Source organism: Anomaloglossus baeobatrachus, chromosome 7, assembly GCF_048569485.1.
Source record: "Anomaloglossus baeobatrachus isolate aAnoBae1 chromosome 7, aAnoBae1.hap1, whole genome shotgun sequence".
Taxonomy (NCBI): Eukaryota; Metazoa; Chordata; class Amphibia; order Anura; family Aromobatidae; genus Anomaloglossus; species Anomaloglossus baeobatrachus.
In genome coordinates this window covers 272,097,948-272,110,081 of record NC_134359.1, presented here as the reverse complement: position 1 = coordinate 272,110,081, position 12,134 = coordinate 272,097,948, and the positions used below count along the sequence as shown (strand labels likewise).

At 48.1% G+C, this 12,134-nt stretch overlaps 1 protein-coding gene across 1 annotated transcript in view; it reads right to left on the bottom strand.

The window, feature by feature from the left end:
• Nucleotides 1–12,134, bottom strand: part of LCMT1 (leucine carboxyl methyltransferase 1) — a 61,952-nt gene that overhangs the window by 32,258 nt on the left and 17,560 nt on the right. The window contains exons 4-5 of the mRNA XM_075318127.1: nucleotides 11,960–12,036; nucleotides 7,210–7,271 (exon numbers count right to left, since the gene is read on the bottom strand). Of these exons, the coding sequence (XP_075174242.1) occupies nucleotides 7,210–7,271; nucleotides 11,960–12,036 (139 nt within the window). The remainder of the gene's footprint in view (nucleotides 1–7,209; nucleotides 7,272–11,959; nucleotides 12,037–12,134) is intronic.

Sequence of the window (12,134 nt, the reverse complement as noted above, 5' to 3'; positions counted from 1 at the left end):
CTAGCTCTAATTGGGAGACCCAGACAATTGGGGTGTATAGGCTATGCCTCCGGAGGCCGCACAAAGTATTACACTTAAAAGTGTTAAGCCCCTCCCCTTCTGCCTATACACCCCCCGTGCTCCCACGGGCTCCTCAGTTTTGGTGCAAAAGCAAGAAGGAGGAAAAGATTATAAACTGGTGTAAAGTAGATTCAATCCGAAGGAATATCGGAGAACTGAAACCATTCAACATGAACAACATGTGTACACAAAAAAAAACAGGGGCGGGTGCTGGGTCTCCCAATTAGAGCTAGAAGAAAAGGAATTTACGGTAAGTAAACAAAATTCCCTTCTTCTTTGTCGCTCTATTGGGAGACCCAGACAATTGGGATGTCCAAAAGCAGTCCCTGGGTGGGTAAAATAATACCTCGTAAGAGAGCCGTAAAACGGCCCTTTCCTACAGGTGGGCAACCGCCGCCTGAAGGACTCGCCTACCTAGGCTGGCATCCGCCGAAGCATAGGTATGCACCTGATAGTGTTTCGTGAAAGTGTGCAGGCTCGACCAGGTAGCCGCCTGACACACCTGCTGACCCGTAGCCTGGTGCCTCAAAGCCCAGGACGCGCCCCCGGCTCTGGTAGAATAGGCCTAGAGCCCTGAGGGAACCGGCAGCCCGGTAAGCTTCGAGAATTGGTTCCTTGATCCACCGAGCCAGGGTTGATTTGGAAGCCTGTGACCCTTTACGCTGGCCAGCGACAAGGACAAAGAGTGCATCCGAGCGGCGCAGGGGCGCCGTACGAGAAATGTAGAGCCTGAGTGCTCTCACCAGATCTAACCAGTGCAAATCCTTTTCACATTGGTGAACTGGATGATGACAAAAAGAGGGTAAGGAGATATCCTGATTGAGATGAAAGGGGGATACCACCCTTGGGAGAAATTCCAGAACCGGACGCAGAACCACCTTGTCCTGGTGAACACCAGGAAAGGGGCTTTGCACGACAACATTGCTAGCTCAGACACTCTCCGAAGTGAAGTGACTGCTACTAGGAAAATCACTTTCTGCGAAAAGCGTGAGAAAGAAATATCCCTTATTGGATCGAATGGTGGTTTCTGAAGAACCATCAGCACCCTGTTCAGATCCCAGGGTTCTAACGGCCGCTTGTAAGGATGAACGATGTGACAACCCCCTGCAGGAACGTGCGTACCTGTGGAAGTCTGGCTAGGCGCTACTGGAAAAAACACAGAGAGCACTGAGACTTGTCCCTTAAGGGAGCCGAGCGACAAACCCTTTTCCAGTCCAGATTGAAGGAAGGACAGAAAAATGGGCAAGGCAAAAGGCCAGGGAGAAAAACCCCGAGCAGAGCACCACGACAGGAAATTTTTCCACGTCCTGTGGTAGATCTTGGCGGACGTTGGTTTCCTAGCCTGTCTCATAGTGGCAATGACCTCTTGAGATAATCCTGAAGACGCTAGATCTAGGACTCAATGGCCACAGTGTCAGGTTGAGGGCCGCAGAATTCAAATGGAAAAACGGCCCTTGAGACAGCAAGTCTGGTCGGACTGGTAGTGCCCACGTTTGGCCTACCGTGAGATGCCACAGATCATGGTACCACGACCTCCTCGGCCAGTCTGGAGTGACGAGGATGGCGCGGCGGCAGTCGGCCCTGATCGTGCGTAACACTCTGGGCAACAGTGCCAGCGGAGGAAACACATAAGGGAGTTGAAACTGCGACCAATTCCGAACTAAGGCGTCTGCCGCCATAGCTCTGTGATCGTGAGAGCGTGCCATGAATGCCATGACCTTGTTGTTGTGCCGGGACGCCATTAGGTCGACGTCCGGCCTCCCTCAGCGGCAACAGATCTCCTGAAACACGCCCGGGTGAAGAGACCATTCCCCTGCGTCCATGCCCTGGCGACTGAGAAAGTCTGCTTCCCAGTTTTCGACGCCCGGGATGTGAACTGCGGAGATGGTGGGGGCCGTGGCTTCCACCCACATCAAAATCCGCCGGACTTCCTGGAAGGCTTGCCGACTGCGTGTTCCGCCTTGGTGGTTGATGTAAGCCACCACTGTGGAGTTGTCCGACTGAATTCGGATCTGCTTGCCTTCCAGCCACTGCTGGAACACTTTTTAGGGCAAGATACACTGCCCTGATCTTCAGAACATTGATCTGAAGCGAGGACTCTTGCTGAGTCCACGTACCCTGAGCCCTGTGGTGGAGAAAGACTGCTCCCCACCCTGACAGACTCGCGTCCGTCGTGACCACCTCCCAGGATGGGGGTAGGAAGGATTTCCCATGCGATAATGAAGTGGGAAGAAAGCCACCCCCTAAGGGAAGCTTTGGTTGCCTGAGAGAGGGAGACGTTCCTGTCGAGGGACGTCGGTTTCCTGTCCTATTTGCGTAGGATGTCCCAATGAAGAGGACGCAGGTGAAACTGCGCGAAAGGAACTGCCTCCATTGCTGCCACCATCTTCCCCAGGAAGTGCATGAGGCCCTTCAAGGGGTGTGCTTGACCTTGAAGGAGAGATTGCACCCCTTTCTGTAGTGAACGCTTGTTGATCAGCGGAAGCTTCACTATCGCCGATAGGGTATGAAACTCCATGCCAAGATATGTCAGCGATTGGGCTGGTGTCAGATTTGACTTTGGAAAATTGATGATCCACCCGAAACTCTGGAGAGCCCCCAGAGAAGCGTCGGGGCTGTGTTGGCATGCCTCTTGAGAGGGTGCCTTGATCAGCAGATCGTCCAAGTAAGGGATCACCGAGTGACCCTGAGAGTGGAGGACCGCAACTACTGTAGCCCTGACCTTGGTGAAAACCCGTGGGGCTGTAGCCAGGCCGAACTGCAGTGCCACGAACTGCAGGTGTTCGTCTCCTATGGTGAAGCGCAAGAAGCGCTGGTGCTCTGGAGCCACCGGTACGTGGAGAAAAGCATCTTTGATATCGATCGATGCAAGGAAATCTTCTGGGGACATTGAGTCGATGACGGAGCGGAGGGTTTCCATCCGGAACCGTCTGGTCTATACGTGTTTGTTGAGCAGTTACGGGTCCAGGACAGGACGGAAAGACCCGTCCTTCTTTGTAACCACAAACAGGTTGGAGAAAAACCCGTGACCCTGTTGCTGAAGAGGAACAGGGACCACCACTCCTTCTGCCCTCAGGGTGCCCAGCGCCTGCAGAAGAGCCTCGGCTCGCTCGGGAGGCGGGGATAACCTGAAGAATCGAGTCGGGGGACGAGAGGCGAACTCTAACTTGTAACCGTGAGACAGAATGTCTCTCGCCCAACGGTCTTTTACCCTTGGCAGCCAGGAGTCGCAAAGGCGGGAAAGCCTGCCACCAACCGAGGATGCGGATTGAGGAGACCGAAAGCCATCAAGAAGCCGCTTTGGTAGCGGCACCTCCGGTGGTCTTTTTTGACTTAGACCGCCATGAATCGGAGAGCCCTTGATCTATTCAGAGGCCTTTTGGACGAGGAGAATTGGGACCTGCCCGCGCCCCGAAAGAACCGAAACCTCGACTGCCCCATCCTCTGTTGGGGTATGTTCGGTTTGGGCTGGGGTAAAGATGTATCCTTTCCCTTGTATTGTTTGATGATTTCATCCAAACGTTCGCCAAACAGTCGGTCGCCAGAAATTGGCAAACTGGTTAAACGCTTTTTTGGAAGCAGAATCTGCCTTCCAGTTCCGTAGCCACAAGGCCCTGCAGAGTACCACCGAATTGGCGGAAGCAACCGCCATACGGCTCGCAGAGTCCAGGACAGCATTAATAGCGTAAGACGCAAATGCCGACGTCTGTGTGGCTGCGTCAATTTGCGCTTGACCTGCTGAGATAGCTTGTAGCACCCATACGGCTGCAAATGCTGGTGTAAAAGAAGCGCTGATAGCTTCATAGATGGATTTCAACCAGAGCTCCATCTGCCTGTGAGTGGCATCTTTGATTGATAGACGCTATAAGATCGTTCACTATGGCGTCCCCGTCAGGCGTATCAAGATTGAGAGCGGCCTCAGGATCAGAATCCTGATCAGCTGTCTCCGCTTCATCATCCAGGGATTCCCCCCGCTGAGACCCTGACCAATATGAAGATGTCGAGGGAATTTCCCAGCGAGCTCGCTTAGACGGTCAGGGGCTGGGGTCTGTATCAGAGACCTCACTCTGGGATCTATGAGACACCCCGGGGAGACCTCTGGTCCAACTGAGGTGGGCCAGGGAGCAATGATTCAACAGTGCCCCTGTGCTGAGATACCGGTCTGGATTGCTCAGTGGATCCTGCCGGCAGAGGGGTCGTACATGCGGCGCAGGCAGCATAGTAAGCCTGTGGTTTGGCGCTCCTGCCTTTTATGGGCGCCATGCTGTTGACTTCCCTGAGCAACACAATATATATACAGAATCAACTGTGCACCATACAGTGTAAAGCATATCTTATAAACATATGATTTAAAATTACACTCCTGCACAAATGTGGCTAGCACCACAGATGCTGCATACCCCCCGCATAAAGCGGTTGTGAGGCCACCAGGGTCCCTGCCTGGGTCTGTCAGAATTTGTCCCCCTCTGCAGCATTCAAGGAGCTGACAGGAATGGCTGCCGGCTTCTGAGGAGAGGACAGTGAGGGGGGTGGAGTATGCAAAGCATGCTCCAGCCCTCAGTGCTGCTCATCCTGTGCAGCGTCCCGCCCTTCCCCTGCTTGTCAGGGCTGTGGGCGGGAGGAAGAAAGACTAGGCCGCAAAAGCCGGGGACTCGAGTAATAAACGCGGCCGCCGTAAAAGCGCGGCCGCGCGGAAGTCCCCGGCGCACTACAAGTCCCAGCCGCGCCTCAGTGTCAAAACATGGCGGCGGCGGTCAGCGCGGTAGTCTCCCTACATAAACACACTCAGCGATGCTGAGTGTGTAATGGCACGGCTGCCGGCGTCCTGAGAGAGGAGGAAGCCGTGGGCGTGACCCTTAGAAAGTGCGGGAACTGGTGCCTCACAGTGCAGTGAGGGGAGTGGAGTATGCAAAGCATGCTCCAGCCCTCACTGCAGCTCGTCTGTAAAGCGTCCCGCCCTTCCCCTGCCTGTCAGGGCTGTGGGCGGGAGGAGGAAACACTAGGCCGTACAAGCCGGGGACTCAAGTAATGAGCGCGGCTGCCATAAAAGCGCGGCCGCGTGGAAGTCCCCGGCGCACTACAAGTCCCAGCCGCGCCTCAGTGTTAAAAACATGGCGGCGGCGGTAGTACGGTAGTCCCCCTACATAAACACACTCAGCGACGCTGAGTGTGTAATGGCACATTAACCCGGTCAGCGCCGCGGTCCCCCGGTGCACTAGCACACCCAGCAATGCTGGAGTGTTGCTGTGCGCGGTCCCCACAGGGACACAGAGTACCTTTAAGTAGCAGGGCCATGTCCCTGAACGATACCCGGCTCCTATCCAGCAGAGTCTTAGGAGCTGTGGATGGAGCACGGTCTCAGTGCCTGGAGACCGGTAAGATCCCACTTCACCCAGAGCCCTGAGGGGGATGGGGAAGGAAAACAGCATGTGGGCTCCAGCCTCCGTACCCGCAATGGATACCTCAACCTTAACAACACCGCCGACAAGAGTGGGGTGAGAAGGGAGCATGCTGGGGGGCCCTATATGGGCCCACTTTTCTTCCATCCGACATGGTCAGCAGCTGCTGCTGACCAATCTGTGGAGCTGTGCTGTGCGTGTCTGACCTCCTTCGCACAAAGCAAAAAACTGGGGAGCCCGTGGGAGCACGGGGGGTGTATAGGCAGAAGGGGAGGGGCTTAACACTTTTAAGTGTAATACTTTGTGCGGCCTCCGGAGGCATAGCCTATACACCCCAATTGTCTGGGTCTCCCAATAGAGCGACAAAGAAATCTGCGTCCCCCAATAAGGCGAGAGAGAAATTGGATTCTTCTGCGCAGTATATGCACAGCGATACTTGTAATGGATAAAAATTCTGAATTTTTGGTAAAAATAAATAATTAAATTAGTTTATTTTCATTTTTGGAGACAAATAACTGCACAAACAGATCACATTACACCATTGTGTTGTTTGGGGAGTGAAGGATGGATCAACTATTGGAACAATTTGAGATGTCGTCACCTATAATGTATCTGCATGTAAATGTTTTTTTGTTAAACCATTGTTAAGGACATACTGGGAGTTGTAGGTTCATACGATACAATTGTATATAGGACTGACCTGACATTGCAATTGACTGCTTTACTAAGCTTGGTGCTGTATTCATGTACTGACGCTGATTCTAGTGCTGTACTCATGTACTGACGCAGATTCTGGTGCTATATTCATGTACTTGTAGTGGTTCTTGTGCAGGATTTATGTACTGACGCTAGTTCTAATTCTCCATTAATGTACTGACTGTCATTCTGGTGCCGCACTCATGGACTGACAGTGGTTCTGGTGCCGCATTCATGTACTGACTGTTCTGGTGCCACATTCATATCCTGACGCTGATTCTAGTGCTGAATTCATATACTGACGCTGATTCTGGTCCTGCATTCATGTACTGACACTGATTCTGGTCCTGCATTCATGTACTGACGCTGATTCTGGTCATGCATTCATGTACTGACGCCGATTCTGGTGCTGCATTCATGTACTGACGCCGATTCTGGTGCTGCATTCATGTACTGACGCCGATTCTGGTGCTGCATTCATGTACTGACGCCGATTCTGGTGCTGCATTCATGTACTGACGCCGATTCTGGTGCTGCATTCATGTACTGACGCCGATTCTGGTGCTGCATTCATGTACTGACGCCGATTCTGGTGCTGCATTCATGTACTGATGCTGATTCTGATCCTGCATTCATGTACTGATGCTGATTCTGATCCTGTACACATGTAGCAAACCACAACCTGCTTTACGGCTACGTTAAAACTGAAAAATCCTCAAAATTATGGAGGATATGGCAGGTTACTGCTCAATTTTATCTCCAAAAGCTCAGTGCAAGTTAGGGTGTGTTTATACTGAGTTTCTGGAGCAGAAACTCTCCAAATTCTTATCAAATACTCTAAACTTGGTTCTGGTGATGTATTCATGCAAGTATGCCTTTGAAAAAAATGTTGCTGCCCTTGAGATTGCGATACTGAACCAATGTAGCCCATGGACCAAAAAATGCTGTGCACCCCTACATTACACCATCACCCGAACATGCAGATATTGGCGTTGGTCTAATGTGTATGGGGGCCGCAGAACCCCCAAAACCTCCGCACAGGCCCCAGACCCACCTATAAGCAGCGACTCTCCAGAATGCGATTCCATTATTGGCTTGGACAACGGAGGCTTTGACCTATTACACAAAAAAAAAAGTCAAATGGAGATGGTATCTTTTTACCATATCGCCGTATTTCATTCACAGTAGATCACAGATCAGAAGTGGACCGTTGGACATTTTTCAACTTCATCTGAATAAAAATAAATCTAATTTAGAAATATATGGCAGCGACACATCTCGAACATTGGGAAGATTACCAAAAGGCTAGAAAAGAAATTGGTATTAATGATTAACAGCCGGAGGGTCAGTTTTCAACTATGTCACATGACTGTGTATAAACAGAGCAGGTTAGAGAGGCAGAGTCTTTCCAAAGCAAAGATGGTCGGAGGTTTATCAATCTTAACAACTGTGTCTAAAACAGTGGAACAAGGTCAGAAAAACAGTCAATGTAAAATTGTAAAGACTGATTAATATCTATAATGCATAATATCTATAAAAATTTTAAAATTGAGATTCTTGAGACATTCATGTGCACAAGGGATTTTTTTATGGAAACCCTGAACGCTGTGTCCTGTGTCCAGGAGGAGGAGATGGATCATCCAGCTTGTTATCGAGGTGAAAAACAATACAGCTAGTTATCAAGGAGAGAGACCAACCAGCTTGTTATCAAGGAGCGAGACCAACCAGCTTGTTATCGAGGAGCGAGACCTACCAGCTTGTTATCGAGGAGCGAGACCTACCAGCTTGTTATCGAGGAGCGAGACCTACCAGCTTGTTATCGAGGAGCGAGACCTACCAGCTTGTTATCGAGGAGCGAGACTTACCAGCTTGTTATCGAGGAGCCAGACCTACTAGCTTGTTATCGAGGAGCGAGACCTACCAGCTTGTTATCGAGGAGCGAGACCAACCAGCTTGTTATCGAGGAGAGGGACCAACCAGCTTGTTATCGAGGAAAGGGACCAACCAGCTTGTTATCGAGGAAAGAGACCTACCAGCTTGTTATCGAGGAAAGAGACCTACCAGCTTGTTATCGAGGAGCTATCAACACGCCATCACTTGGAAAAGATACATCAATGATGTATTCATATTTTGGCGGGGAAATTCCGAATCTCTTAATTGTTTTTTCATGACCTGAATATGGTTAGACCAGGCTTAACATTTACTATGCACTCAGACACACGTAGTATTAATTTTTTGGACACACTAGTTCAAATATCTTCAGAAGGCCACATAAGTACAGATCTTTACATTAAACCAACAGATAGGAATAACCTTCTACACTATTCAAGTTGCCATCCGACACATATTAAAAAATCACTACCGATCTCCCAACATTTGAGGGAAAATAGGATGGTCTCTAATCCCGAACAACGGGAGATCAGAACACAGGAAATGAGCCAGAAGTTTATTTCCAGAGGGTACCCCACGGACATAGCCAGCAATTCAAGGTCGCGCCATTCTGACACTATACGGAGTGTGGCCCCCAGGATAGCTTGTGTTAATACATACCACCCTTTTTCACCTATGATTAGAAACATAGTCCTAAGACACTGGCCCCTCCTCAGAACGGCTTACCCCTCGGTAAAAGAATTCTTGGAACCCCCGCTTTTTGTAACAAACGACCGAAAAACTTGAGAGATAACCTGGTCCGAGCTGATGTAGGCTCTGATAAGATTCTCCCTCGCCAGACATTCCTTAGCACCCCTAGAAAGGGCAATTTCCCATGCCTACAGTGCTTGCAATGTAACAACCTCACCCGCGGTGACACTTTCACTCACCCCCTCTCTGGGAAGATCTTCACTATACGGGAATTCTTTACATGCGATTCAACATACGTCATTTATCTAATTAAGTGTCCTTGCGGTCTCGGGTATGTTGGGGAGACGACCCAGCATATCCGAGACCGCATTAGTAAACACAAATCTACCATTCGCTGTAAGCAAACATTACTTCCCATCCCTCATCATTTTATCTCTCGGAACCACACTATAGCTCAGTTAAAGTATTAAATTATAGAGCATGTACCCCCCATAAGGCGAGGTGGCAATAGAATCCAAAGGCTCAAAGAAAGGGAGGCATTTTGGATCCATACCCTGAAGACCCTTGAACCAAGGGGTCTGAACAGGGAATATGAGGTTTTCCATTGAAATATTTTCCTATATATTCCTGAGTTAAAACCGCCATTTATTTTGTTATTTCGTGCTTTGTCCCCCCCCCCCCTTTTTTCACAGACATAGAACGTAATACATGACAGGTGGCGTATTCTATGTCTAATGTTGGAATCATTACACAACTAGCTATGTACAGCTGCTGTATTACCAAATGAATACGTATAAACAAAATAATAACATTATATCTCTCTCTATTCTTTTAGGCTTCGCTTCCTACCTGACCCTATATATCTCTTTTTGGCACCTAAAAGGGAGTCACGAACCTATAGCCATGCACCTTCTATGGATCATCCTTGGCACCTTCAACACGGCGCACCATCTGTATAAAGACCAGAACATTTTTCTCTAAGACATTGTCTCTATTACGTGGGGGGGTTTGCCTTCTGCGCGTGCGCCACCTGGATGCCCGGCGGCGCACGCGCGGGATGCTTTCCTCTCCACTCGGCAATCTATCACCACACGCTGTGTATGGGCTGCCTGCTGCGCATGCGCTGCCTGAAGGCAGGGCGGCGCACGCGCGAGATGCGCCCCGTTCAGCGTCATCACTCTGACACCATGGGACGTGGTGGCTGCCTTCTGCGCATGCGCTGCCTGGGTCCCCGGCGGCGCATGCGCGGGATGCGTTCCGCGTTCCTCCTGTGCGTCTCACAACCAGGAAGTGTGTGTTTGGGCGCGACGCCCACACACTATTTAAACGCGATATGATCCAGGGCACATGTCACTCCCAGGCACCTCCAGACCCCTATACCACGAGGATTACTCACAAAGGTATGGAACTTGCAATGAGCATATGATGTTATGGAATGCCATTAGGCTCCTGACCTCCCATTTAATCTCACAACCCAGGTCTCAGAGAGGGTTTTTCCTGCTGTTTGCACCCTTGGGGTAAGCAATATCTTACATTTCCCTCCATGATCCCCATAAGAATCTGTAGTACTGTATGTCCTCTCTCACAATGTAATGGATACCTTCTATTCCTCTACTCCTATTTATCTATATCCAGGTGTCGATTTCTACATACCTGACATTTATTATCACATTATCCCAATCAGCCAGTAGTCACGTGATCATTTTTAGTTTCACCCCATACATGTTACTTACCGTTTTCTATTCTTTGACCCCAGGCTCCTTAGGAGTGGTGAACTTTAGACTAACGTAAATAGACCGTTTCATGTGACATGTGTTTTTTTACAAACTCACTGAGGTTTGTGTTTCTTATATTCATGTTTTGTATACTCATGACTCCTCTCTGATGTATATAAGTGGATTTCTTTGTATAAAATGTTGTATCTTTCTCCATCCTTTAATGTAGTACTCATTGTGTTATCCTATGTAAACTTTTTGTAATCCCTGTTTTCCCTCCACTTTTAGTGGCAATTTTTCATATGTATTATCACTGTGATTGTACAGTACACATGCTGTTTACTCATTGTAATTTTGTTCTTTATGTTGTTTTTGTACTTTATAGTCCTTGAAACAGGCCAGAATTGTGGCCGAAACGTTGGACTTTAGGACTTTAAGAGAAAAAATATACAGAGAAAAAAATATACATAAAATACTTTTGACATCCTTAAAAGAATAACACAATAAAAATTCTTAAGTCAAGATATTGTTGCAATCTTTTTCATTAGTGTGCCGGATTTATTCTATTTTCTGTTACTGAGGAGAGAGACCAACCAGTTTGTTATCATAGCACAGTTACAGTTCTGTATTTCTGTTGGTATGGGGCTGCATTAGAGCCTGTAGCATGGGCAGCTTAAACATGAAAATTCAACTTTTACAAATGAAATGTGAAAATGTCCAACGTTCGTTGAGCTGCAATCCTGTGAAAACCCCAATGCCATAAAAAAGTTGTGTAAAGTGTATATATATATATATATATAAAAAAAAATAATACAGTGTTATAGAGTGGGTGAAATAAGTATTGAACACGTCAACAACTTACTAGGTAAATATAGTCCTAAAAGTGCTATTAACATGAATTCCTCACCAGATGTCAGTAACAACCCATCCAATCCACACAGGCAAAGAAATCAAACCACAGATGTCTATAAAATTAGTGATTTGTAATGATGAGAAATAACACAGGGAAAAAGAGGTGCAAAAATCCATGACACCGGCTGAAATGTGTCACTAATTACAAAGTAATCCTGCTACTTAATGACAAATAATATCAGCTGATTCAATGATGGCCTATAATAAAATGTGTCATTACCAAGGAGGCACACAAGAAACATCTCAGGATCGGTAAAACTAGTGAGCTAGTTTCAAAACTTTTTTTATACAATTAGGGACTTCGCAGGATGGGTGTCTCATTACAAAGATGTAACACAAGAAACATCTCATGATGGGTAAAACCAGTGAGCTGGTTTCAAAACTTTATGGAGTTGGGGTATTTCGCAGGATGGCAGCTCCCCTCCATAGAAGTGAATAGTACTGAGATGCACTACTGTATACACCCTGATTATACACGTGATATCTAGATGAAAGCAGCCGTTTACATTGGACGTATGCCATTATATTCCTGCAGATTTATTTATTAGCCCCAGTTTTTTCTCCCCCACTCCTAACGAGACATGTGGATTGACTTACTTTATGTTGTACAGCTTTCTGGCCACTATGGAGGGAAAGTCTACCTCAAAGTACTTCGTTGGGAGAGTATTTTCATCCTATAAAATATAAATAAATTAAAAGGTGAAAAAACAATACTGGATGTGCGGTCATCGGTCATGGAAAATAAGCAGGCGACAAGTCAACAATTCTCATG